Source organism: Budorcas taxicolor, chromosome 3 (genome assembly GCF_023091745.1).
Source record: "Budorcas taxicolor isolate Tak-1 chromosome 3, Takin1.1, whole genome shotgun sequence".
Classification (NCBI taxonomy): domain Eukaryota; kingdom Metazoa; phylum Chordata; class Mammalia; order Artiodactyla; family Bovidae; genus Budorcas; species Budorcas taxicolor.
The window spans coordinates 87,570,123-87,594,531 of NC_068912.1; the positions used below are offsets into that span (position 1 = coordinate 87,570,123).

Genomic DNA, 24,409 nt, shown 5'->3' on the forward strand with positions numbered 1-24,409 from the left:
ACAGCAATTCTTACCTCTTAGGGTTTGGGGCTGACTTGGTTCAGCTGGGTGGTTCCTGCTGATGCTCTCATGCAGTTGCAGTCAGATGGCACCTGGGTTGGAGTCATCCTGTTTGGACAGGCTCAGTATTCACAGTGGCTGTTTCATTCACCTGTCTGGCACCTGGGCTGGGTGGGGAACTCTCTTGCCGTTTGCCCTCTCCACATGGCTAGCTAGGACTTCACAGCACACTGATCTTAAGGTAGTCAGACTTTTCCCATGGCAGCTGGCTTCCCCCAGAGTAAGCATGCTGAGAGATCAAGGCAGAGAGGGAAAGGTGGCTTCTCACCTAGCCTTGGAAGTCCCTCTGGGCCCCTGATGCTGCAGTCCACTGGTTATAACTGGGACACGAGGCCAGCCCAGATGCAAGGGGAAGAGATGGGGAGGGGTGTCAAAGACAGGCCACCATCTTTAACTCACCGCCCCATGTGTCCCACCCTCTCAGGGCTGCTGTGAAGACGTTGAAAGATGGCATGCCCCAAAGTCATTAGTGTAAATCATGAAAGAGACGTGAGGTTACTGTTTCAGATCCATCCCTTCCTCTCTGTCCTAAATCAGGCCCTCATCCTCTTCATTCTGCACTGGGAGCCTTCAGAGCCGCCTCCTGTCTCCCCATCAAATTCATCCTTCATAAATGCCGCCAGCCTTAGTGATCTCTCCAGATTAAGAGTGCATCCACATCTTTACCCTAGTGGAAACCTGTCATTAGCCCAAGGCCCTCTGTGCTGTGGCTCTCGCTCACCTGTGCAGCCTTGGCTCTACTCCGAAGCCCACAGCCGAACTATTCCGTTCCCCACTTCAGTAGCTCAGTGCCTTGGCCTACACCATTACTTCACCCCACAACTCCCTTCTCTTTGCACCTCTGCCCAAATCCCCACCTTTCAGGTAACAATTACTCCTAATTTTTGGGAAAAATGTTGGGCCACACCACATGGCATGTGGTGGGATCTTAGTCCGCTGATTAGGGACTAGACTCGCACTCCCTGCATTGGAAGTGCAGAGTCTCAACCACTGGACCACCAGGTAAGCCCTACTCCTAATCTTAAGATTCCCTTCAAAGTCACCTGCAAGAAGACTGACACCAACTCTCTCTTTCTGCTAATGCCCCATGTATCTGTTGGATTCAAGCATCCCTTCCGTGAGCTCCCATAAAACCAGTGCTCCCTGCAGACTAGACTTCTCACCATTACCCCAGCAGCCCAAACATGGTCCTGACTCAGAGCCTTTGCACATGCTGTCCCCTCTGCCTGGGGTTCTCATTTCCTAAAAATTCACCGAATAACTGGCTTCCTCATTTCACTGAGGTCTCCAGTCCAATCTCACCCCCTTAGAAAAGGCTGCCCTGAACAGCCTGTCTAAAAGAATGCGCCCTCCATCACTTTCCATCCCCTCCATCTGCTTCTTGCCTTTCAAGGCCCTTACCTGTTCAGTGTCTACATGGTGCTGTGTGGCAGCCGGCTTGCACCAGCTTGCCAGAGCCATAATGTGCATATTTCTTAACCAATGTTCCATCATGCCAGGTTGGTAGCTTGAAATTAGTCATGAGGAGAGCATTCTCAACAAGAAAATAAGCAAATGCTGCAGATTATGGTCCTCTTTTTCTGGAGAACCTGTTGCTACACATCTGCCAGCACACTGCTGTGCTGTGCTTAGTTGCTCAGTGGTGTCTGACTCTTTGTGACCCCATGGACTGTAGCCCACCAGGCCCCTCTGTCCATGGGGACTTTTCTTCAGGCAAGAATACTGGAGTGGGTTGCCATGCCTTCCTCCAGGGGATCTTCCCAACCCAGGGATTGAACCCAGGTCTCCCGCATTGCAAGCAGATTCTTTACTGTGTGATCCACCAGAGAAGCCCAAGAATACTGGAGTGGGTAGCCTATCCCTTCTCCAGGGGAACTTCCCAACCCAGGAATTGAACCCAGGTCTCCTGCGTTGAAGTCAGATTCTTGACCAGGGAAGCCCACCAGCACATTACTGTTGTTTATCTCCTATACTAGATTATAATTTCCATGAAGGTAGAGCCTTTATTAATTCTGTATTCCCGGCATCTGTTGCAGTGCCTGATACAACATGTATATTTAATAATGTTTGTTGAATGAACGAATGCACAAACCAACTATTGAGTGACAATAATCACACTGAACTGTGAGCTGAGGTCCTCGAAAGCAGAAACTGGCTCTTTTTTCATCTTTTGCATCCAGTAGAGAGCCTGGCCCATAGAAGGAGATCAGGAAATGTTTATAAACAAGAGCATACAGTCTGCAAAGGGCTGATGAGCACCAAAAGACTGGACCGGACAACTGCTCTGGTAGTTTCCATTATGTGCCAAAGACAGAAACCAGCACTAATGCAGGCAGGGGAAAAGTACTGACCCGGAAGGCAAGGCTAAAGTTTTCTAATCCCAATCTAGCTATCTGATCTTGGGCAAGTCACTTCCCCAACCTGGGCCATAGTTTTCCTATTGGTAAAATGAAGCAATTAGAAGTAGATGATGGGGTCCATTCTAACTCACCAGCTGTGGCTGAGTTTGTGTCTAGAGCTTCCCCAGGAAAGGCTGCTCTAATGTAGGGTAGGTGTGGGAAGAAGGTGGCTGACCTGGCAGAAATGCCCAGAAACCAAGGCCTGTGGTCCCCATTCCAGCCCCTCTTACCTTTCTCTGCCTCATGATGGTGGCATCTGACTCAAGGCTTCCCTGAGAATAATTATAGCATGTTGGCCATTTTGCCTACTTAAGCTGGACATGGATGGGGTCTCAGATGGGGTCTCCCACACCGGGGAGGAGCAGGAGACTCTACACACCTGGAGACCTGGGCCCATTTGTGACAAACGTCTTGGCCGAGTTGGTCGCCCAGCCCCTTGTTTCCCGTTGTCATTTATGCTCCATAGAGGAGACCCTGGCAGCTGAAAGAGCCCTGAGTTGGATTAGGCTGAAGAGTAGAAGCTAGCACTTATTGAGTACTTACTGTGTACCAGGTGCTGCTCTAAGCTAAGGGTTGGCAAACTATAAATCTGTGACCCAAATCCTGTTTTTGTGTGGGTATTTGTTTTTGTATGGTACATGAGCTAAGAATGTATTTCACATTTTTAAATAATTCTATAGTATCATGTTAGTTGCACAGTTGTGTCTTTGCGACCCCATGGACTATAGCCTGCCAGGCTCCTCTGTCCATGGAATTCTCCAAGCAAGAATACTGGAATGGGCTGCTGTGCCCTCCTCCAGAGGATCTTTCTGACCCAGGAATTGAATCCGTGTCTCCTGCATCTCCTGCATTGCAGGCAGATTCTTTACTGTCCAAGCCACCAGGGAAGCCCAAATAATTCTATAGATGTCTCCAAAATAGCCTTGAATTTTGCTCCTCAGTCCACAAAGCCTAAAATACTTAATATCTAGCCTTTTACATACACAGTTTGCTCACCGCAGCTCAAAATTTTAACTTGGATGAACTCTTAGCCCTCACAATAACCTTATGAAGTAGGTTCCTATTATCCCCATTTTACAGATGAGAAAACAGAGGCATAAAGAAGTAAAGTGGTTTACTGAAAGTCAAGTAGCCAAAAAAATGCTCAACCTAAAACCTGATCATTAAGTTAAGCATTAAGTTTTATTGGGGGATCTTAATGAAAACTAGAGCCTGGCAGACAACCTCTCATATAGCTCTGAGGAACTATTCCAAAAAGGTAAGGGGAGAGTCAGGATATATGGGAGTTTTTGCTGGGAAAGAAAAATAAACAATAAAGAAAACCCCCCCAAAAATGTAGTTGAACATCAAAAGATTAACCCCCCCCCCCCCCCCCACACACACACACACACACAAAGCAGAACCTCAAATGAATGATTTCAGTGCTTTTCTATGTATGGGAAGGTGTACAGTAAGAATCTGGGCTCATTGAAATAACTGTATGCATCTTAACTATCTAGGGCCAGTATCCATGGCACAGACTGCTTCCTGTTTTTCTCCATCCTGAATTCCCCTCGGGGTGCACTGTGGGTGTGTGTGGGAGGGTGGCTGCAATAGCTGGTGGCTTGATGGGGAGTAGGGTGCAGGGACAAACATTCATTGTTTACTGGAATGGCAGGCAACATTCCCTTTCTACATGGTGAAGTCGGTATTTGAACCCAGGCAGCTGGTTTTTAAGTTCTTTCTCAAAATCAAACTGCCTGATGTTTTCACAAACTGGCACTGTGAGCTTTAAGAAGTCATTCCACTACTTCTGTTAAACGAGGTGAGGGCACTGAACTCTACAGAAATTCGAAACTGGGAATGGGAGAGTCCTTGAGATGAACAAACTCAGGGACTCTGTGGCCCCCACTGGAAACTACACAGTTTAATGTTTCTGCCTTTGTGCACAGCTGTATTTCTTTAAGGAGAAAACTCACCACTTTTCTGAGACGTGGGACTCCACAATTCAAAATAGATTAGAGTTACTGGACTGGCTGTCTTGGAAACTCATTTCCAACTTTAACATCCTTTGATGTTCTTAATTTGGGTTGCCATTTTTGTGCCCCAACTGTTATCTCTTTAGGTTGTCTTTTATGACCAAATGTTATTTATTTCAGGTGCCTTTTTAATGCAAACCTTACCTATTAGATGATGTTTTTCTCCTTGCCCTCAAAGAATTACATGCTCATCACTGACAAAAATGAGAAAAGTGGGAATTCCCTGGTGTTAAAGTGGTTAGGTTTTGGCATTTCCACTACTGCGGGTCTGGGTTGATCCCTGATCTGGGAACTAAGATCCCACAAGCTATTCAGCACAGTCAAAGAGAGAGGAGATAGAGAGAGAGCGAGAGAGAGAGAGAGCGAGCGAGAGAGAGAGCGAGAGAGAGAGGGAGGGAGGGAGGGAGAGAAAAGCATACAAACTTAAGAGAAAGTTAGGTTTTTCTACTGATGTATTCAGCAATTCTAGGTGCATAATCCATATAAGTGGGAAGGACAGGAACTGTGCTTTATAATCCTTTACTGTAATTATTCATATGTTTCTATGATATTTATTCAATATATTCACATTGAGCCCCTGCTTGGCAGCCATAACTGTGTGGACTGTGAGCTCCTGAGATTCAGGGGTTGGCTGCCATTTGTCTTTTATCCTCCCAGCCTGGTACAGGGACGGTACGTGGTGGGCACTCAAAGGGTTTGGAATGAATTAATGATGGGTGACTGACTGGCTGAATGGATGGTGAATGGATGTACAGGAAATCATCATGTGGGTGGGAAAAGGAGGTGCCGGGTCCCGAGCAGGTTGGTTCTGTTGGCTCCCAGTTGCCTTCTAATCAGCAGACTCCGTGTTCTTAGAGAAGCTGTTGAGGGCAGACCTCATTTTCCCATCAGTCATGATTTGAAAGGTTATAGCTGAAGTTTAGCTGACAGAGCCAGGACTTCCCACATGAATCCAAAGAAATGAGTCCAACTTCTTGCATCCTACTTAGGCCAGAGGAACAATGAGGGCTTTCTGGCCCTTTGTCTTGGACCCGTACATCCCCACACTGGAAAACAATGAGATCTCCTCTGTCCTGCCTGTACTTTCTCCTTCAACTCCTGAACTTTTCCCTTGTCCCACTCCTCCTCGCCTCTGCTTCCGTCCCTGGTGTGAGTCTAGTGACTCACAACTGCTGAGAGCATACTCAGCTCCCGGGACAGACATTTGCAAACTAGACACCCCCTGATAAGGGGTTAATACCTAAAATATACAAAGAGAGGCTCCTGGGACAGACATTTGCAAATGATACATCCCCTGATAAGGGGTTAATACCTGAAATATAACCTAAAATATACAAAGAAAGGCAACATAAAAAAAAGTGAAAAATGGGCAGAGGATCTGAATAGACATTTTTACAAAGAAGGTATACAAATGGCCAACTGATACATGGAAAGATGCTCCATATCACCAACGTCAGGGAAATTCAAATCAAAATCACAATGAGATATCACTTCACATCAGTCAGAATGGATACTTTCAAAAAGATGACAATTGTTGGCAAGGATGTGAAGGAAAGAGACCCTGTGCACTGTCAGTGGGATTTTAAATTGGTACAGCCACTATGCGAAGCCAAATGGAGCCACCCCAAAAAATTAAAAATAGAACTACCACATAATCCAATAGTTTTACTTCTGGGTATTTACCCAAAGAAAAGAAAAACACTATTAAAAAGACATGTTTTCCAATGTTCATTGCATTATTTACAATAGCCAAGATATAGAGGCAACCTAAGTGTCCATGAATGTGAACATGGACACTTAGTGAATGGATAAAGAAAATATGTTTTATATACATATTAGGTACATACACAGTGGAATATTACTCAGTCATAAAAAGAATGAAATCTTGCCATTTTTAACAACATAGATGGACCTGATGGGTGTTATACAAAATGAAACAAGTCATACAGAGAAAGACAAAACTGCATAACCTCAGTTATGTGGAATCTAAAAATACCTTAAAACAACAGGGACTTCTCTGGCAGTCCAATAGTTAAGAGTCTATGTTCCCGATGCAGAGTTCAATCCCTGGTCCAGAAACTAAGATCCCACCTGCACAGCCAAAAAAAAATTACAAAAAAATAAAACAAAACAGAAAACCCAGAGAAAATGGACTCATAGAATCAGAGAATAAGCAAGTTGTTGCCAGAAGTGGGGGAGAGGGGCAGGTGAATAAAATAGATACACGGGATTAAGTGGTACAAACCTTCAGTTATATATTAAGTCATGGGGATATAATATACGGCCTAAGAAATAATACTATAATAACTTTATATGGGGACAGATTACCAGATTTATCATGGTGATCATTTCATTATGTATGCAAATATAAAATTCTTATGTATGCAAATATAAAATCATTATGTAATATAGTTGAAACTAACATAATATTGCATGTCAACTATATTTCAATTAAAATTTTATAAAAAAGACAAATAGGCAGGGAGGAGCAGAAGTACAGACAACAGAGAAGTCTGGGTACTTGAAGCTGTAGAAAGGACAGCTCGAGAGCCGAGAAGCGCATCTGCGGCTAGGAAGAGCGGGAGGTTCTGTCCTGCTCTCTAGCTTTGGCCACCAGCATGCTCTAGGCTGGACTTCCTTCACCTGCACAGTACTGATAATGTCTTATCTGTTTTTCTATAAGGCTGAATTCAGCCAAGATGCCAGAACGCAAAATTGTCCAGTGTTGGATAAAATCTAAGCCATATCATTACTTGGATTCAGTTGAGGGACAACTTTTTTTGTTTAAGCATTTTTTAAAATGTGGATCATTCTTCATTGAATTTGTTATAACATTGCTTCTGTTTCATGGTTTGGTTTTTTGGCCCTGAGGCATGTGGGATCTTAGCTCCCAAATCAGGGAACTCACACCCTCTGCCTTGGAATGCAAAGTGGGGGGGAGTCCCTGAGAGACGATTTTGATGCCTTCATTTGGCAGCTGTAGAAGAACAAGAGGTTGGGATGTAGTTTGAACTTGTACATTAAGTGTGGTGGAATTGAAAACCTGTGGGTTTGGAAAATTCACCTGCTCTATAGAGGCTCGGTGTAAATCAAAGAGCATAATCTCAGAGCCAAAAGAATGTGAATTCTGGCTTTGCCGTTTACTGTTGATATATTCTTGGGAAAGTGTCCTTTTGCCTGAGTTTTCATAAGTAAGAATAACAGAACATACCTCATTTAGATGTTGCAAGGATAAAGATAACACATGTTGAGAAGCTGACCGTGACAGCCTCTCAATAAATTGCTGATATTATAAACACTGCCCAGGAATCATGTGTTCCTAGAAAAGAGGAAATTGGTAGCTGAGTATGGGACAGTTTGAATTACACCCACCTTCCTAATCAAAGTATAGAGGTTAGACAACAGGAACAAGCCCTCTGCACAGCTTCCCAGGGATCCTTTGCTGGCAGCAACCCAGTTACATGACAACATTTGCTGAACTGGACCACTGATGGAAACATCACAACCCAGGGGGTGAGGCTGGCACAGAGGCAAGGATGAGGGAGGAGGGATGTCTCTCCTAGACAAAGGCAAGGGAAGAGGCAGAAAGAGACAGGAGGAGAACTGGGGGACAGAAGAGCTGGCTTCAAATACATACCTGAGGAACCATGAAGTGGAGGATGGAAATCATTTACTCTGTAGTGCTCTGAGAATGGAGATTTGGATCAGTCTGTGAAAATTACAGAGGCACAGAATTTTCCTAAATATGATGAGGAACTTTCTCATAAAGATTCTCAGGGCTGGAATGAGTTGTCTTGTGGGAGAGAATGGATGATTCACCAGCCCAGGTAATGCTTAAGCACCTGTTTGGGATTTGGAGAAGAGATTTCTCTCTTTGGGTGGGAGACTGGGATAAATGACCTCTGAAATCCTTTTCAATAATTCTAAGAAGCATCACTTGGACCAGGCTTGCCCAGAAAAGCAGGTTAGTGTAGGGGTGAGACCTCGCACCACCTGCCCCCAACTCCAGAACAGCTAAAAGTGCTAAGAAACAGCATACACCTGCATTCCCCTCTATGAGGAATCACACATCACCTGGCCAGCTCAAGGAAAGGAAACGCCGACGCCATGATTCATAAGTGTGGGGTCTGGGAAACTTGGCTGCCTGGGGAATGTTGTGACAACATTACCCAATCTCTCCTCATTTGTTGCCAAGTCTCACCGGAAACTGATGTGCTCAAAAGCCAATGAGATTAACTACACAGTTACTAAACATAGAACAACCATATGACCCAGCAATTTTACTACTGGGCACATACCTTGCTGCTGCTGCTAAGTCGCTTCAGTCGTGTCCAACTCTGTGCAACCCCATAGACCGCAGCCCACCAGGCTCCTCTGTCCCTGGGATTCTCCAGGCAAGAACACTGGAGTGGGTTGCCATTTCCTTCTCCAATGCATGAAAGTGAAAAGTGAAAGTGAAGTTGCTCAGTCGTGTCCGACTCTTCACGACCCCATGGACTGCAGCCTACCAGGCTCCTCCATCCATGGGATTTTTCAGGCAAGAGCACTGGAGTGGGGTGCCATTGCCTTCTCCGGGAAAACAGTAGAGATGAACCTATTTCCAAGGCAGGAACACAGATGAAGACACAGAGAATCAACATGCAGACACTGGGTGGGAAGGGGAGGGAGGGATGAATTGGGAAACTGTGATGGACATATATACATACCATGTGTGAAACAGCTAGTGGGACCCTGCTATAGAGCACAGAAGCTTCAGCTCAGTGCCCTGTGAAGATCTAGATAGGCGGGATGGGTGGGGGCTGGGAGGGGTGGGAGGGAGATTCAAGAGGAAGAGGGTATATGTATACACACAGCTGACTCACTTCACTGTACAGCAGAAACTGAAACAACATTGTAAAGCAATTACATTCCAAAAAAAAAACACAAAGTTACTAGGTGGCTTTTCTCCAGTGCTAAAGCCCTGGGGGAAGAAGTCAGCTACCTCTAGAAGAAGGGACCTGAATGAGACGGGAGCCACTTAGGGTTTGCCATTTGTGGCATGGAAATCATGACAAGATCATGAGAAGAAGATGGTGAGTAGCAGACACGGAAGTGACCATGACACAGAGTTTTCGGGTGAGAACGCAGTCAAAAAACAAGCAGAACCACAGACGTCATAGCCAACCTCTCTTTTAAGAAAAGGAGTTAAGCCCCACCCAGATGAGCACATGCAAACAGAGAAATATGTTGTCTTGCCAGACAAGTGAGAAATCAGATTCCATTCCCTAGGCAGCTGGGTCCCAAAACACACTCAGTTCGCTAGCCCAACATCTTCAAACTACTCTCACTCACTCAAGACTTCAGAAAGAGAACTGTGCCATGGAAAAGTGCAGATCATGTTCAAACCCCTCCCCTATTGACTTCTCACCGAGGGACCTTAAGCCTCAGCTTCCTGATCGGATGAATAGGGACAAGAACAGTTCATAGAATTGTTGGGGGGATTATACGGAATTTATTTATAAATAATAAATAAAAGCATAAATAAATAAATAAAAGCATTAAAGTGCCTGACACAATGTTGGTGATAAATAAGTGCCAGTTCATATTAATAAGAAAAACTATGGAAATGGGGGGAAAAAAAAAGTAGAAGCAAAACCAGAAAACTTTACTCCAAGTATTTCCTCCAAAACTTAATTTGAAGGATTAACTAGATTTAAAATTTTTTATTATAAACATTTTCACAATAGCAAACAAGAAAATACAGAGTTCCCATTGCCTGGCTCTTTTGAATTCTAATGGTCTGCAATACTTGAGTTGCATTTCTAAAGAAATAAAGCATTGAAGAGAAGAGTCCTGTACCTCTTGTCTATTTGATTCTCTGCACCTTGTCCCCAGGCCCTGGGATGACTTCCCGTTCTTTCTATGGTTCGTTTCTTGGAGCCTCTGTCCTCTTTCTACCCAGTGATCATCACAGTCACCTTCTCTCTATAGTTTCTGCATTCTGGCTGGCAGGACCACTTGATTCCTCCAAGACTCCAAGCTCCCTCTGAGGAAGAAGAGGAAGCCTGACCAACTTTCAGGCACTGTCCACCATCTCAGTGGCTGCTCCTTATGGAGCCTAAAGCTGACGCTGGTCAGGCCAGAAATAAGAGTGAGGGCTCTTCCCAACGTGGCGCTTGGCAGCTCCACAGACACCACACCACTGAATCCTCACGTCTCTAAGACGCAACCATTATCCCTGTTCTATAAGGAAAGAACAAGGTGAAGCACCTGCTCTTAGCCTGGCAGCCCAGAATTCAAATGGAGGCTGCTTTTTCTGCAAAGCAGAGACGTCAGGGACCACTTTCACTCCAGTGTGGGAGGAACGAGTGATTAGCGGCCTAAGCCCTGGCGTTTCCAGGTGTGAGCTCACTGGTGCACCCTACACAATTTTAATAGCTATTTTGTGCTCTTCATAAAAGCAGAACTTTCTAAAAAGTGCTTGTATAATTAAGGGAAAGAAAAATAATAAAAGACAACCCAAGGAACGTGAGATGAGGTTCTAACCCCTTCATACTTTCAATTCCCTTCCATCTTAATTAATTGACATGTGCATCTGTAGTCAGGAGAACTGGATTCTAGACCCGGCCTCTCTACCTATAAGCATGTGACCATGAACAAGCCCTCTTCCCCTCCACAGGTCTCTACTTCCACATCAGTGAAATGGGGATAATAACATCTTCTCTGCCTTCCCCTAGGGGTTGTCGGTACTCCAGCAGAAAATGGGAGTAGAAATGCTAACCCACTCTAGACTCTCTCCGTATTCCTGCATCCGGTGAGGGCGGGGGAATGATAAGGGTTCTCGGGCAGCTCCCCTCCCTAACACCAGCTCCATGCACGGTCCTGTCAGCAATCCACACAGTCACCAGCTTTGCGCTTTTATGGTCTTAAAGCATCCTCACATTCCTGAGAGGGCTGATAATAATAGCTAAGATTAATTCCACCTAGAATATGCCAAACACGCTGTTGAGTTTTTTTATATTCTTTATCTCGAAACATTAAAATAATTATGGATGATAAGTATTTTATTAATAAACACTTTTATTTTTGTGTTTTGTTTTTGTGAATCACCTCCTTGAATATAAAACTGACGTGTTGGTATTGGTCTAATACCAAGGAAAACCAGAACATCAACAACAGATTAGAAAAGAGTACAAGAATAGATGAAGTTCAGTGGAGGGGGAAAGCATGTTCTCAGTAATAAGATGGGAAATTATCCTGTTCCCAGATGTTGGGGAAATGTAGGCATTATTATCCCCATTTTATAACTAAGGAAATTGAGACTCAGGGAGGTGAAGTAATACACAGACAGTAAGTGATGTAAAACCAGAATTGGAGGCAAAGTCTTACTATAGAGCCAAAGCTCATTTTCTTTCAACCACACTACACTGATTGCCTCCAGAATCCTTGTCTATTCTAACCCTCATCAGACTACAACCTTCCTTCCTACAGTTATTAAAAGTCTGGAAGTGAAGCTGCTCAGTTGTGTCAGACTCTTTGTGACCCCAGGGACTGGGGCCTGCCATGCTCCTCCATCCATGGGATTTTCCAGGCAAGAATACTGGAGTGGGTTGCCATTTCCTTCTTCAGGGGATCTTCCTAACCCAGGGATGGAACCTGGGTCTCCCGCACTGCAAGCAGACTCCTTGCCGTCTGAACCACCAGGGAAGTATATTAAAAGCCTGGGGTAAGAGCAAAAATAGCACTCAGGTATCATTACCTAGTCTTCCTTGAAATGAGGTGCTAGGAATGTAGGTTATGGTGGGGACAGAGGTTTGTGGCTGGGGTAGGTGATGAGAATTGGCCCAGAAGGGAAATACTGAAATGGTCAACAGGAACATTCCTAGGAGTATATGTTGATACTACAATACTCTGGGCACAACTCAACATTAATTAAGCCAATAAATATATTACTGAATACTTAACACACGCTGTCTCTGGGGCTACAGTGCTCAGATGTGGTTCCTGCCCGGATATACTCTTGTGAATCCTGAATTCATAGAACCCTTTTGTTAAATATTTAAAAGTTAAAAAAGAAAAAACAGAACTAAAGCTAACGCATGGCATTTTGCAGACCTAGGTGGGAAACAAAGAATGAAGCGGGTATCAGAGCTGAGGCTTCTGTTAATAAACCCATCTTGGTGTTTGTGTGCTTGTTAGGAAAAATCTGCCAGAACCACAGAATTTAAGAAAGTGTGTGTGGGGTGGGGAATAGGACAGGGGGCAAGTCATCTTTGCTTCTCCCCATCTTCCATAGACGTTACTGAGGATGGACTCCTGTTTATCCCTTCTTTGCAACACATAACATGGCTGGAAAAGCCAGGGGTTTGGAGACAAAGCACTAGCCCAAATAAGGCCCAGGCATTGGGGCTGTCCTAGCTAAGTAGACACCATTGTATACATTCCTCAGCTCTGAGACCCTTTTCCCTTCAGCTTTCCTTGTGCTGGTCTGGGACCCATTGGAATATCAAGCAGGTGGCTTTCAGTTATAGGGGATTGTGGCTACCTAGTCAGTAGTTGGAAGAGTGAGAAGATAGATATTTAAATACTAAAAAGGCAGCCTACTATTTTTAGAATGTCTTACAGCTTATAAAGCTTTGGGATCTACCATCTCATCTATTTACACTGGATCCTCAGGATGATTTATGAAGTAGAGAATTGCTATTATCTCCATTATAGCAGGGGGTTCACCAAGCCCAGAAAAGTTGGTGTTGTCATTCTGGTGTTAGAGGAATTACGAAAGCACAGAGAAGGGGCATCATCCTGACTGCAGCAAGAGGATCAATCAGGGAAGGCTTCCTGGAGGTGACCCAAGAGCTGAGTGTGAAAAAAAAAAATCCACAAAATAGGTGAAGGAGTGGAGAGTCCAGGTAGATGACTTCACAAAGGTTTGAAAATATGATGAAGCCTGGAGAGGTAGGACGAACCAAGATAAAGATGGTGATGGTGGGGACCATGACCATAGCTAACACCTATCTATGCTTACCAAGTTTGGATATTGTTAGAACACACACTTTCCTAAGTGGTTTATTTGGCCATGAAAGTAAAAGACGCTTACTCCTTGGAAGATAAGTTATGACCAACCTAGATAGCATATTCAAAAGCAGAGACATTACTTTGCCGACTAAGGTCCGTCTAGTCAAGGCTATGGTTTTTCCTGTGGTCATGTATGGATGTGAGAGTTGGACTGTGAAGAAGGCTGAGCGCCGAAGAATTGATGCTTTTGAACTGTGGTGTTGGAGAAGACTCTTGAGAGTCCCTTGGGCTGCAAGGAGATCCAACCAGTCCATTCTGAAGGAGATCAGCCCTGGGATTTCTTTGGAAGGAATGATGCTAAAGCTGAAACTCCAGTACTTTGGCCACCTGATGCAAAGACTTGACTCATTGGAAAAGACTCTAGTGCTGGGAGGGATTGGGGGCAGGAGGAGAAGGGGACGACAGAGGATAAGATGGCTGGATGGCATCACTGACTCGATGGACGTGAGTTTGAGTGAACTCCGGGAGTTGGTGATGGACAGGGAGGCCTGGCGTGCTGCGATTCACGGGGTCGCAAAGAGTCAGACATGACTGAGCGACTGAACTGAACATTAATTCTCACACCTATCTTGTTAGGTAGATACTTTTATTAGCCCATTTTATTACAGATGAGGATAGGAAACTAAGGCACAGAGAAATTACATAACTTTAGAAATATGGCCAAAATCACATACGATCTTGTGTGCTAACTTAAGAAGTATGAGTTTCACCCTAAGAGCCAAGGGCACCTCCCACTCTGTGCATGAAAGATTCTCAGCAGAGAGAAGATGGTCACAGATTTGTGATGTAGAAAGCCTTCTCGTGTTCAGGGTGGACTGGGTGTTGGGGAGGAGAAAACTGAGGAGGCTCCTGGTTCAAGAACCTAAACAGAGACAGTGGGAGTAGAGAGCAGAATGCCAGTTCCTTGTGGGTAAGAAACTGACCCCCACGTTTCTGCTTTCTCTGCCTGTAAAGGCAGAATAATATATATCCACCTACCCGCCTCAGGAATTGCTAGAAAATTAATAGGGTAGAAACCTGACTGGCTTTCATGTGTTAAACAACACCCTGAACCACTGGTGGTGTTCTTTAAATGCTGAGCATATAAAATGTGCTCTGACTGGAGGAGCCAGGAATAATTATAGCTTGCTAATCATTGTTAATTTTACCACAGATTTGAAATCCTGAACTTTCTCAATGATTCAAAAAAGAGATGGCAACACTTGCATCCCATCCCAGTAGCCACACAGAAGCAGACAAGTAATTTCTCACAAGCTCCATTCATTATTTGCAGTGGTTCGGCTACTTACATGGGGCATAGTGAAAGAAAAGCAATGATTTGTTCTTTTAGAATCAAATTATACAACGAATTCCTTATAGTCTTGCTGGTTCTTTGAAAGAATGTGTTCCTTTTCATCTCCCTATACTGACCACGTGCATAAATATTCCCAGTTTGTGGTGTTTGAAGGAGAGGGGGGAAAGTGTTTAACAGAACTTCTGATATCCTGGCCACCAGGACACTTGGGTTTTAACTGTGATACGGTAACAGACCTGTTTCTAAACCTTCCTTCAGATTCGGTACCACTATTTCCATAAGCACTTATTTAAGGTCTCAGAACAGCCAGGCAGAGTTGCAAAGGCATCTCCAGGGAATATGAGGAAACTGTTGGCCCGGCGACTTTAAATTCTCTAAGCTTCACCTACACCACCTATGGAATGGGTCTGATAGACAGTGAATACCTGTCAGGACCTGACGTGAGGATGAGATAATGTTTGTGTACTGTAAACTATATGCTGCTGCTAAGTCACTTCAGTCGTGTCCAACTCTGTGCGACCCCATAGACGGCAGCGCACCAGGCTCCCCCGTCCCTGGGATTCTCCAGGCAAGAACACTGGAGTGGGTTACAAACTATTAAGGGAACTGTAAGACTTAAGGGGGTTCGATCCCTCGGTGGGGAAGAACCCATGGAGGAGGGCATGGCAACCCACTCCGGTATTCTTGCCTGGAGAATCCCATGGACAGAGGAGCCTGGTGGGCTCCAGTCTACAAAGTTGCAAAGAGCAGGACGCGACTGAAGCGACTTAGCACGCAAGCAAGGGACTGAGAAAAGAAGCGAGGAAGTGAAAGAACTTAAAGGAGGGACAAGGGCTGGAACAAAACCTGACAGTCCCACGCCATCCTTCTCAATACAATTTCTGAGGACTCCAGCCGGGGAGAGAGGCCTGGACGCCCAAGGTTCTCGACTGGAGGGCGCGCCTAGGGCGGGTCCCTTCTCGGGTGGGGCCGCGCGGGCCGGGGGCGGTACTCCGCCCCCCGCCCTCAGCCGAGTATCGGTTTTCCTTTCCCAGGCTTTCGGTCCAGAGGAGACGGGACAGCCTCCGCCTCGCTGATCCTATCGCGGGCGGCGCAGGGCCGGCTGAGCCTTCAGAGAGAAGGGGACGAGAACCCGGGAAGGGGCGGGCGGGGTATCTATCACCCAAATACCAGCGGGTGAGTCGGCGGCCAAACCAGCCCGGCAGGTCTGGCGAAGTATAAGAGCTGGAGGGAGCGGCGGGCGGCAGACGCCTGGACACCGTCGCACACGCCGGAGCCGGAGCCCTGCGGAGTCTCCAGTCCTCGCCAGCCCGCGCCGGGTTCTCGCTCCTCCGCCCCACCATGGCCCGGGGCCCGGGCCTCGCGCTGCCGTCGCCGTGGATCCTGATGCTGGCGGCGGTGATCGGCCACGCGGCCGCGCAGAACCAGTGCGTGTGTCCCACCAACAAGATGACCGTGTGCGACGAGCGCGACCCGAGCGGCCGCTGCCAGTGCCGCGTGCTCGGCTCGAACCAGGCGGTCAACTGCTCCACGCTCACGTCCAAGTGCCTGCTGCTCAAGGCGCGCATGCGCGCCTCCCACAGCGGCCGCGCGCTTGTGCGGCCGAGCGAGCACGCGCTCGTGGACAACGACGGCCTGTACGACCCGGACTGCGACCAGCAGGGGCGCTTCAAGGCGCGCCAGTGCAACCAGACGTCGGTGTGCTGGTGCGTGAACTCGGTGGGCGTGCGCCGCACCGACAAGGGCGACCTGAGCCTGCAGTGCGACGAGGTGGTGCGCACCTACCACATTCTTATTGACCTGCGCCACCGCCCCGACGCCCCCGCCTTCAACCACTCGGACCTGGACGCCGAGCTGCGGCAGCTCTTCCAGCAGCGCTATCTGCTGCAGCCCAAGTTCGTGAGGGCTGTGCACTACGAGCACCCCACCATCCAGATCGAGCTGCGCCAGAACTCGTCGCAGAAGGTCGCCGGCGAGGTGGACATCGGCGACGCCGCGTACTACTTCGAGAGGGACGTCAAGGGCGAGTCGCTGTTCCTAGGCCCCCGCGACCTCAACTTGCGCGTGGGCGGACAGCCCCTGGTCCTGGAGCAGATGCTCGTGTACTACCTGGACGAGAAGCCCCCCCAGTTCTCCATGAAGCGCCTCACCAGCGGCCTCATCGCCGTCATCGTGGTGGTCGTGGTGGCGGTGGTCGCCGGCGTGGCCGTCCTGGTGATCACCAATCGGAGGAAGTCAGGAAAGTACAAGAAGGTGGAGATCAAGGAACTGGGGGAGATAAGACAGTAACCGACCTTGTAGGTACCGGCGGGGCTGGGGTAGGGTAGGGTATCGGATTTCAGCAAGGTTCCAGACCCAAGTGAGTCAGCCAGCCTTCTTGATTCTTGGCCCCCCGCAGGAGACAGTTCTCGTCTCACATTCCTGCCTCCCCCCACCGCCACCATGTTTAATAGATCCTGTTCTCAGGGTTACCTCGCTTTCTGACTTCTGTCCTGAAGAAAGCATTTCTAAAATTCCTTCCCTTTCGGTCCAACCAGAAACCTGACTCCAAGAGTTAAGGGAAGTTTGGCATAGGGTTATGTATAAGAATCAAGTGTCTGTATGACAACCCAGCCTGGTTTACAAATGCAGAAATCCATGCTGAAGGCTTAAACGCTTTTAGCTGGGAAACAGCTGCTGTCTTGGGTTTAAGTTATTTCATTAGCTCCACTTGTCTCGTGGCCTTCCTAATGAGTTCGCTAATTGGGCCCATGTTGTATCTTCATTTCCCATCGTTTGTATTACTGACCACACATGCTTGTCACCGGGAAAGAAGCCTGTGTGAGCTGCCTGCACACGTTTTAGATGTCTTTATTTGAGGACAGACTTTGGCCCAGAAACTCAGCATCTGTTCTGCAACTTGCCCTTATTACAGCTGATACGAGTAATGTTTCTTTTGTAAAATGTTTGTACATAGGTTGTCTTTGATAATGCTGTTGTGATTTTTTTTAAAAAACATGAATTTAATAAAATATGGAAAAGGCACAAACCAAAAGATGGAATTTGTGAAAAGTTGCTCCAGATTTATATGATTTGGGACTGCTCTAATTTCCTATGACTCAGATTTCTTACTTCAAATTCTAACACTTCTTTGCAGGATGGACCTTTTCCCATAGCCACTCTGGTGTTTCTGAGATCCCTGAGCTGGCCAGTGTAAACACAGGTGTTTCTAAATAAGGTTGTTTGGAAACCCCCTGCAGGAGGGTAGGTCTGAGGGAACCGCCTAGAACCGGCCAGTGTTGTTAGGAAAGGGGACCAGCCTAAGGTTATCACCAAATGAGAATTCTCCCCTTGAGAAGAAGACTCTACCTTTGTCTCTGAGTTAAAGGACTTTCCCACATGGGCACAGCCAGTCTATAGCGGGCTCGTGCTCTGGCTGTGTGTGTGCATGTGCCCATGTAGTCTGTTTTCCTAAGATTTTACTAGTAAGGTGCTTTAAAAACTTACTGCGTTTTAGCTGCAAAAAGTCTTGTCTCACATTTATCTGCTTGTTTTTACTCATTCACGCTTATTTATGTGAAGCAGGGTGTGTTAGAAGGTCACTGTGGGGTAGCCTAATGGTAAATAAGTTACTGCAGTTCCTGGGAAGTTGCTGCAACCATGGGCATGTACAAAGGAAAGAGTGGTACATCCAACCCCAAAGAGCTAGGTCCAGGACCTCATTTTCTTCCCCAGAATACATCTCACATTCCTCCTCTGACTTGCACTCTGGTGTATGCCTGCCCCTCAAGAATGAAGCACCAGTAAGATTTGGGGTGAGGGAGCTCTAAGCTGCTGCCTGGGCAGCTTGGGGCGGTGACTGATGTGTGCTGAAAGAATCATACCTTATGGTCCCCAGAGTCTCTTCAGCCTGCAAGCACTCCTGCTAAGGGAAGGCTCCAAATATCCTTTCAGGTGAAAATGGGGCTTCACAAGGGGAGAAGGCTGATGTAGGCTGGCTGTGGAAAGGACAGCTGATGTGCCTGAGGTTAGAATGAGAACCTTAACAATGAGAGTGAAGCAACTCTCAGGCCAACTTCCCACCCCTCACCCACCCTCCGCACCCCCACTCCCCCCATCACTGAAATACCTTAGCTAAAGAGACCTTGGCAATCACCTCTATCCTAACCTCTCATCTTACGGATGAAAGGGTGAGTGACTTCTCAAGATTAATGTTTCTGTGACCCAGCTGAAACTAGACAGATTCTTGATTCCTCATCCAGTATTCTTTTCACTACATCACACTGCCATTGTTTCAAGAGTCACTTCAGAAAACTATCACGACTGCCCAGAAAGTAAACAGATTAAGGACTGAGTGGGCGGCTGAACAAAGGAAAAAGTTCTGAGCAACCCCATTCTTCATCAGAATGTGGCTTTTGAATAATTTCTAAATGTCTGCATTAATTCTGGGCTGAGTCATTGATTGCACTTTATTTACAGTTTGTAAAGCACTTTCACTTGGATCATCTCTGAGCTGCTGGCTTACTGACAATCAAGTGTTGACAAACCTGGGTTCAAATCCCACTGTACTGGGCAATAAGTCACTTAACTCTCCAGTTTCCTCATCTGCTAAAAACTACAAATCTCTATTATAAAAATTAAATGAGGGTAATTGATAGGAGTGCCTAGAACTTGGTGTTCAATTTTTCCCTCTCTTACAGATTAGGTCCCTCATAGCTCAGTTGGTAAAGAATCTGCCTACAGACGATTCCTGGGTTGGGAAGATACCCTGGAGAAGGAAATGGCAACCTACTCCAGTATTCTTGCCTGGAGAATCCCACAGACAGAGGAGCCTGGCAGGCTACAGTCCGTGGGGTCACAAGAGTCGGGCACAACTTAGCGACTAAACCACCATGGGTTATGTTCATTTCACATGTCAGGAAACAGGTCCACAGAGGCTGAGGCTGAGTGACTCATGATTACACGTCCTCCATGTGCCAAAGCCAGAATGTAGAACCCTTGTTTCAGCTTTCTAGCCCAGGTTTCTACCCCAGGCACCAAGCAGGTTCAGTGTCTGTGTGCTCAGTTGCTAAGTCATGTCTGACTCTTGGCGACCCCGTGGACTGCAGCCCACCAGGCTCTTCTGTCCTTGGGATTTTCCAGGCAAGAATACCAGAGTGGGTTGCCATTTCCTCCTCCAGGGGCTCTTCCCCACCCAGGGATCGAAGCCAGGTCTCCTGTGTCTCCTGCATTGCCGGTGGATTCTCTACCCACTAAGCCACTTGGGAAGCTCCAGCAGGTTGAGACATCTTTCCTATTCACTTCTTCCAAGGAAGAGCTCCTCGTACTCTGTTCCGTACTCAGCTCCCTTCTGTCAGTCACAGAAATATACCATCCAGAATTGGCCCTCTCCAGGGGTTTAGCCACCACCAGATTCTCCACCCCCACCACCCCCTGCCTCAACTTAACATTTACTATTTTGAGCTCTAGCCTGGGGCTGCTTTTGACACGAATGCGAAGAGCAAGTATGATTCACCTTGCAGGTCACAACTTGTCTTCTGAGCCCTGTAGGAGGTTCATTTGATTTCCTTGTTTTGGTCACTAGGGCTGTCTCCACTCTTGCTATTTCCTTAATTGGAGCAATTTTTTTGGACCCGCCCCATGGCTTGTGAGATCTTAGCTCCCCAATCAAGGACTGAACCCAGGCCCTCAGCAGTGAGAGCATGGAGTCCTAACCACCTGGACCACCAGGAAATTCCAAGAGCAGTTCTTTAAATCACATACTTTTTACCTGCTTACATACTTTTGGCGTCAGCGTTTTTCAAATAGAATCACAACGTCAGAGCTGGAAAGAGGATCATTTAGTCCAAGAGTCCATTTTCTGGATGAAGAAACTGAGGCCCAGAGAGGAGAATGGGCTTACCCAAGTCTTGCAGATAGTGGCTGAGCTACCCTATAGCTCCAGTACCCTGACTTCTGTCTTGTCTAATGTCTGTTCCACTTGTCTCCCTAGTCTCCTCTTTATTTTCACTCTATCATTTCTGTTCTTAAATTGTAGTGCATTTCCTTTAGTTTCTTAATATCACTTAAATGGGAGTGATACTTTGGTCAAGTGTAAAATGTGTGGGTTTTGAATTTACCTGGCCTTTCAGACCTCTTTTTTCTTGTTTGTAAAACAAGTGAGTCTTGTCTACTATGCTTGGTTTTAAAAATTAGACATAAGAAAAGATTGAGTACATATTTAGTAAATGATTAGTCTTGATAGAATGACAGCAAGACCCCTCAAGATCCAAATAACTAACTAGTCACAGTTGAACTCTCTCCAATGCAATGCAAACAGCACTTTCAGCCTACTTCCCTATAGGGACTTCTCTGTCCCTAGGTGTCTGCTCTCAGGAAGATGAGAGCAATCTTTGAGGTTACCTGTTTATAGAGATGAAGTCACAGTCTACCTGGTCTGTATGAAATGGCTGCCAAAGCTGAGTGAGATACCTTCGACTCTGATGTGAGAAAGAAATAAATGCTTTTGTTTTCAAATTATGTCATTGTTGGGTCTCTGTAAAAGTCTTTTATTTTAGCATAATCTTTTACCCAAACAAGTATTGGTGGCCATATTATTATTCCTGTAACAGACAAAGGAAAAAAAAAGACACTGAAAGTTAAATTACTTGCCTGTAGTCACACATCTAATAAGTGGCATATCTGAGTTTAGAGCACAGGCACATTGGACCTTAAACCCAGGTTCTTAACCAATGTATTATACTGTCTCCTAGAATTTATAAATTTGCTAGCCAGAGTATACTAGCTTCTGTTACAACATATTACTACAAATCTAGTGGGTTAAACAGTACACATTTATACATAGTTATTAGCTTACAGTTCTCTAGATAAGAAGGCTAGAAAAGACATAGGTTTCACTAGGCCACAATCAAGATATCTGCATGTTGCATTCCTTTCTGAGGGTGCTAGGGGAGATTTTGTTTCCTGCTCATTCAGTTTATTGGCAGGATTCAGTTCCTTTTCAGTTATGGGGCCTAGATGTTTGGTTTCTTCTCACAGGCTGTAAATGAAGCGCTTTCCCCGGTTTGTTGTGGCAGCCTATGTTTCTTACCTCGTGCCCCACCTTCTTCATCTTCAAAACCAGTGATGGCAAGTAGAATCTTCACACTCAATCTTTCTCCATTGTCTCATCTTTTCATGAAAAATGTCTCACTTGTGAGGACTTAGGTTGGGTCACCCAGATAGTCCAGGATAAGATTATCTTCCCTCAAGTCCTCTAACTTTAATCATATCTGCAAAGTCCCTTTTGCCATTAATGTAACATGTCCACAAATCCTGGGGAATAATTTGTGGGCACCATGACTGGGGAGGGCATTATTCTGTCCACCCCTCAGAGAATGCCCTGCTCCCCACAAACCCATGCTCTTAACCATTATACTCTTTCAGGGCTGAGTGCAATTCTGTATTTTGTGATAAAAGATCTCTCTCCCCCATGGCCCTCTGCTTTGTCCCTTTTTGAACAAAGCCTTCACAAGGAGTAAAATGAACTCTTGGGAGAATTATTCCTGTATTGCACACGGGGTCATGCAAGATGCTTAGCACTGAATAGGCTCTCAAGAAATGTGTGTTGAAATGAAACCATACCAACTACTGGCATTTATTGAACATGTATAATGTGCCAGACACAGTCCTACAACTTTACCCTGATTATCTCATCCACTTCACAACAATCCCATAAACAGAAGATATCTTCTGTTGTTCCTGTTTTACTGCTGAGGAAACCAAGGTATTAATAAGTGACTTGCCAGAAATCACATTGCTTGTAAGGAATACAGCTAGAATGTAAATCCAGGGCTACCTTCCCCAGAGTCTGTGCTTTTATCACTATGCTCTACAATACCACAGGGTAAAGAACCATGTTCCATGCCAAAAAGTGATGATGCAAGTTGAGAAGCTTATTCTCAGGGACCCAGAGGGAATCCCCTGAAGGACCACTTGGGAACTGAACACATTTCTTTTATAATCAACAGCATATCCTAATGGGCATCTTCCAGTTGTAATTTCCCTCCTGGAGCCATTCTCTGTCATTGCTAAACACCATCGGAGGTGTCGTTACTGCTTTATATGTTGAACTCTAGGAAGGAATCATTGGAAGGGTGGGGATGTGTACTGGGTCCTAGTTTCATTCAGTATTAAGAATTCCACTGGGCTCAGGAGAACTGTGTCCCCTGATTCCACAGTAAGCTAAGATATTCTCAATCTCAGTGGAGATTCTCAGGTCCATGCTATACCAGGAGGGGAAGGAGGGGAAGAGAAATGTCCCAGAACAACAGTCTGAACACTCTGCTTACCGACACATCATGTCTTCTTGGACAGACAGGGCCAAGAGTCTCTTGTCTAGATCAGTTTAACCTTTCAGTGCCTTAGGTCCTTGTGGCTCCCACTCTGGAGCATTGCAGCCCCTTTGGGGTCCCACTACTCTCAACTCGCTGGTTGGTTGGTACTGTTGGAGGAAATGTTCCGATCACTCAAATATTTTGATGGGAAGCACATTATCACGTGCTATCAAAACACAGCTTGATACAGAAGGTATCAATTCAACTAGGTCAGCAAGGAAGCTTGATGTCTTGGTTCTTTCTTTTTAGCCATGTGATCTTAAATCTGGTAGTTTACCTCCCTGGTCCTCACATTTACATCATCTAATGGACCTAATAATATACACTCACTCTGGTTCATAGCAATCTTGTCTTCTAATCTCACCTCACTGGGACTAAGGTAAGTGTGACCAAGAGGCTAGTTTGGCCAGTACTAGCCAAACTAGTTAGAGAAGGCAATGGCAACCCACTCTAGTACTCTTGCCTGGAAAATCCCATGGATGGAGGAGCCTGGTGGGCTGCAGCCCATGGGGTCGCTAAGAGCTGGACACGACTGAGAGACTTCACTTTCACTTTTCACTTTCATGCATTGGAGAAGGAAATGGCAACCCACTCCAGTGTTCTTGCCTGGAGAATCCCAGGGACAGGAGACCCTGGTGGGCTGCCGTCTCGGGTCGCACAGAATTGGACACGACTGAAGCAACTTAGCAGCAGCAGCAGCAGCCAAACTAGTACTAGGGAAGAGGTCTTTACGACCTCATGGACTGTAGCCTACCGGACTCCTCCGTCCATGGGATTTTCCAGGCAAGAATACTGGAGTGGGTTGTTATTTCCTTCTCCAGGGGAACTTCCTGACCCAGGGATCGAACCCGGGTCTCCCGCATTATAGGCAGATGCTTTACCGTCTGAGCCACAAGGGAAGCCCGTTACCTGGACACCCTCCGAAATTGGATGACCTGTGTCCTTAAGAATTCTGAAGGTTTATCATTCACTCATTCTCTCAAGTGTTTTTGTTTGTTTGTTTTATTTTATGCCAGATATCGTACTAGCTTTGAGAGCATATGATGCACTGAATAGACATGGTTTCTCCGGTGTTTGTTTTTTGCTTACCTGGCAACCCTGCAACCTTCTCAATGAGGAGACACACCCATTATTATGTGAGTCTTGGTGAGAGGCTAGGTGGTCCTGCTCCTGGCTGATGGAATATGTGTGTGTGACCTGGCTCGCTCAACTGAACTCTCCTGCCTGGGA

The 24,409-nt window shown here is 46.1% G+C and overlaps 1 protein-coding gene across 1 annotated transcript; it reads left to right on the forward strand.

The window, feature by feature from the left end:
• Positions 1 to 16,166: 16,166 nt before the first annotated feature.
• TACSTD2 (tumor associated calcium signal transducer 2) lies at positions 16,167 to 17,114 on the forward strand. Its single transcript, XM_052638182.1, has one exon. The coding sequence runs from the start codon at positions 16,167 to 16,169 to the stop codon at positions 17,112 to 17,114; it is 948 nt and encodes a 315-aa protein (XP_052494142.1).
• The last annotated feature ends 7,295 nt before the right edge of the window (positions 17,115 to 24,409 follow it).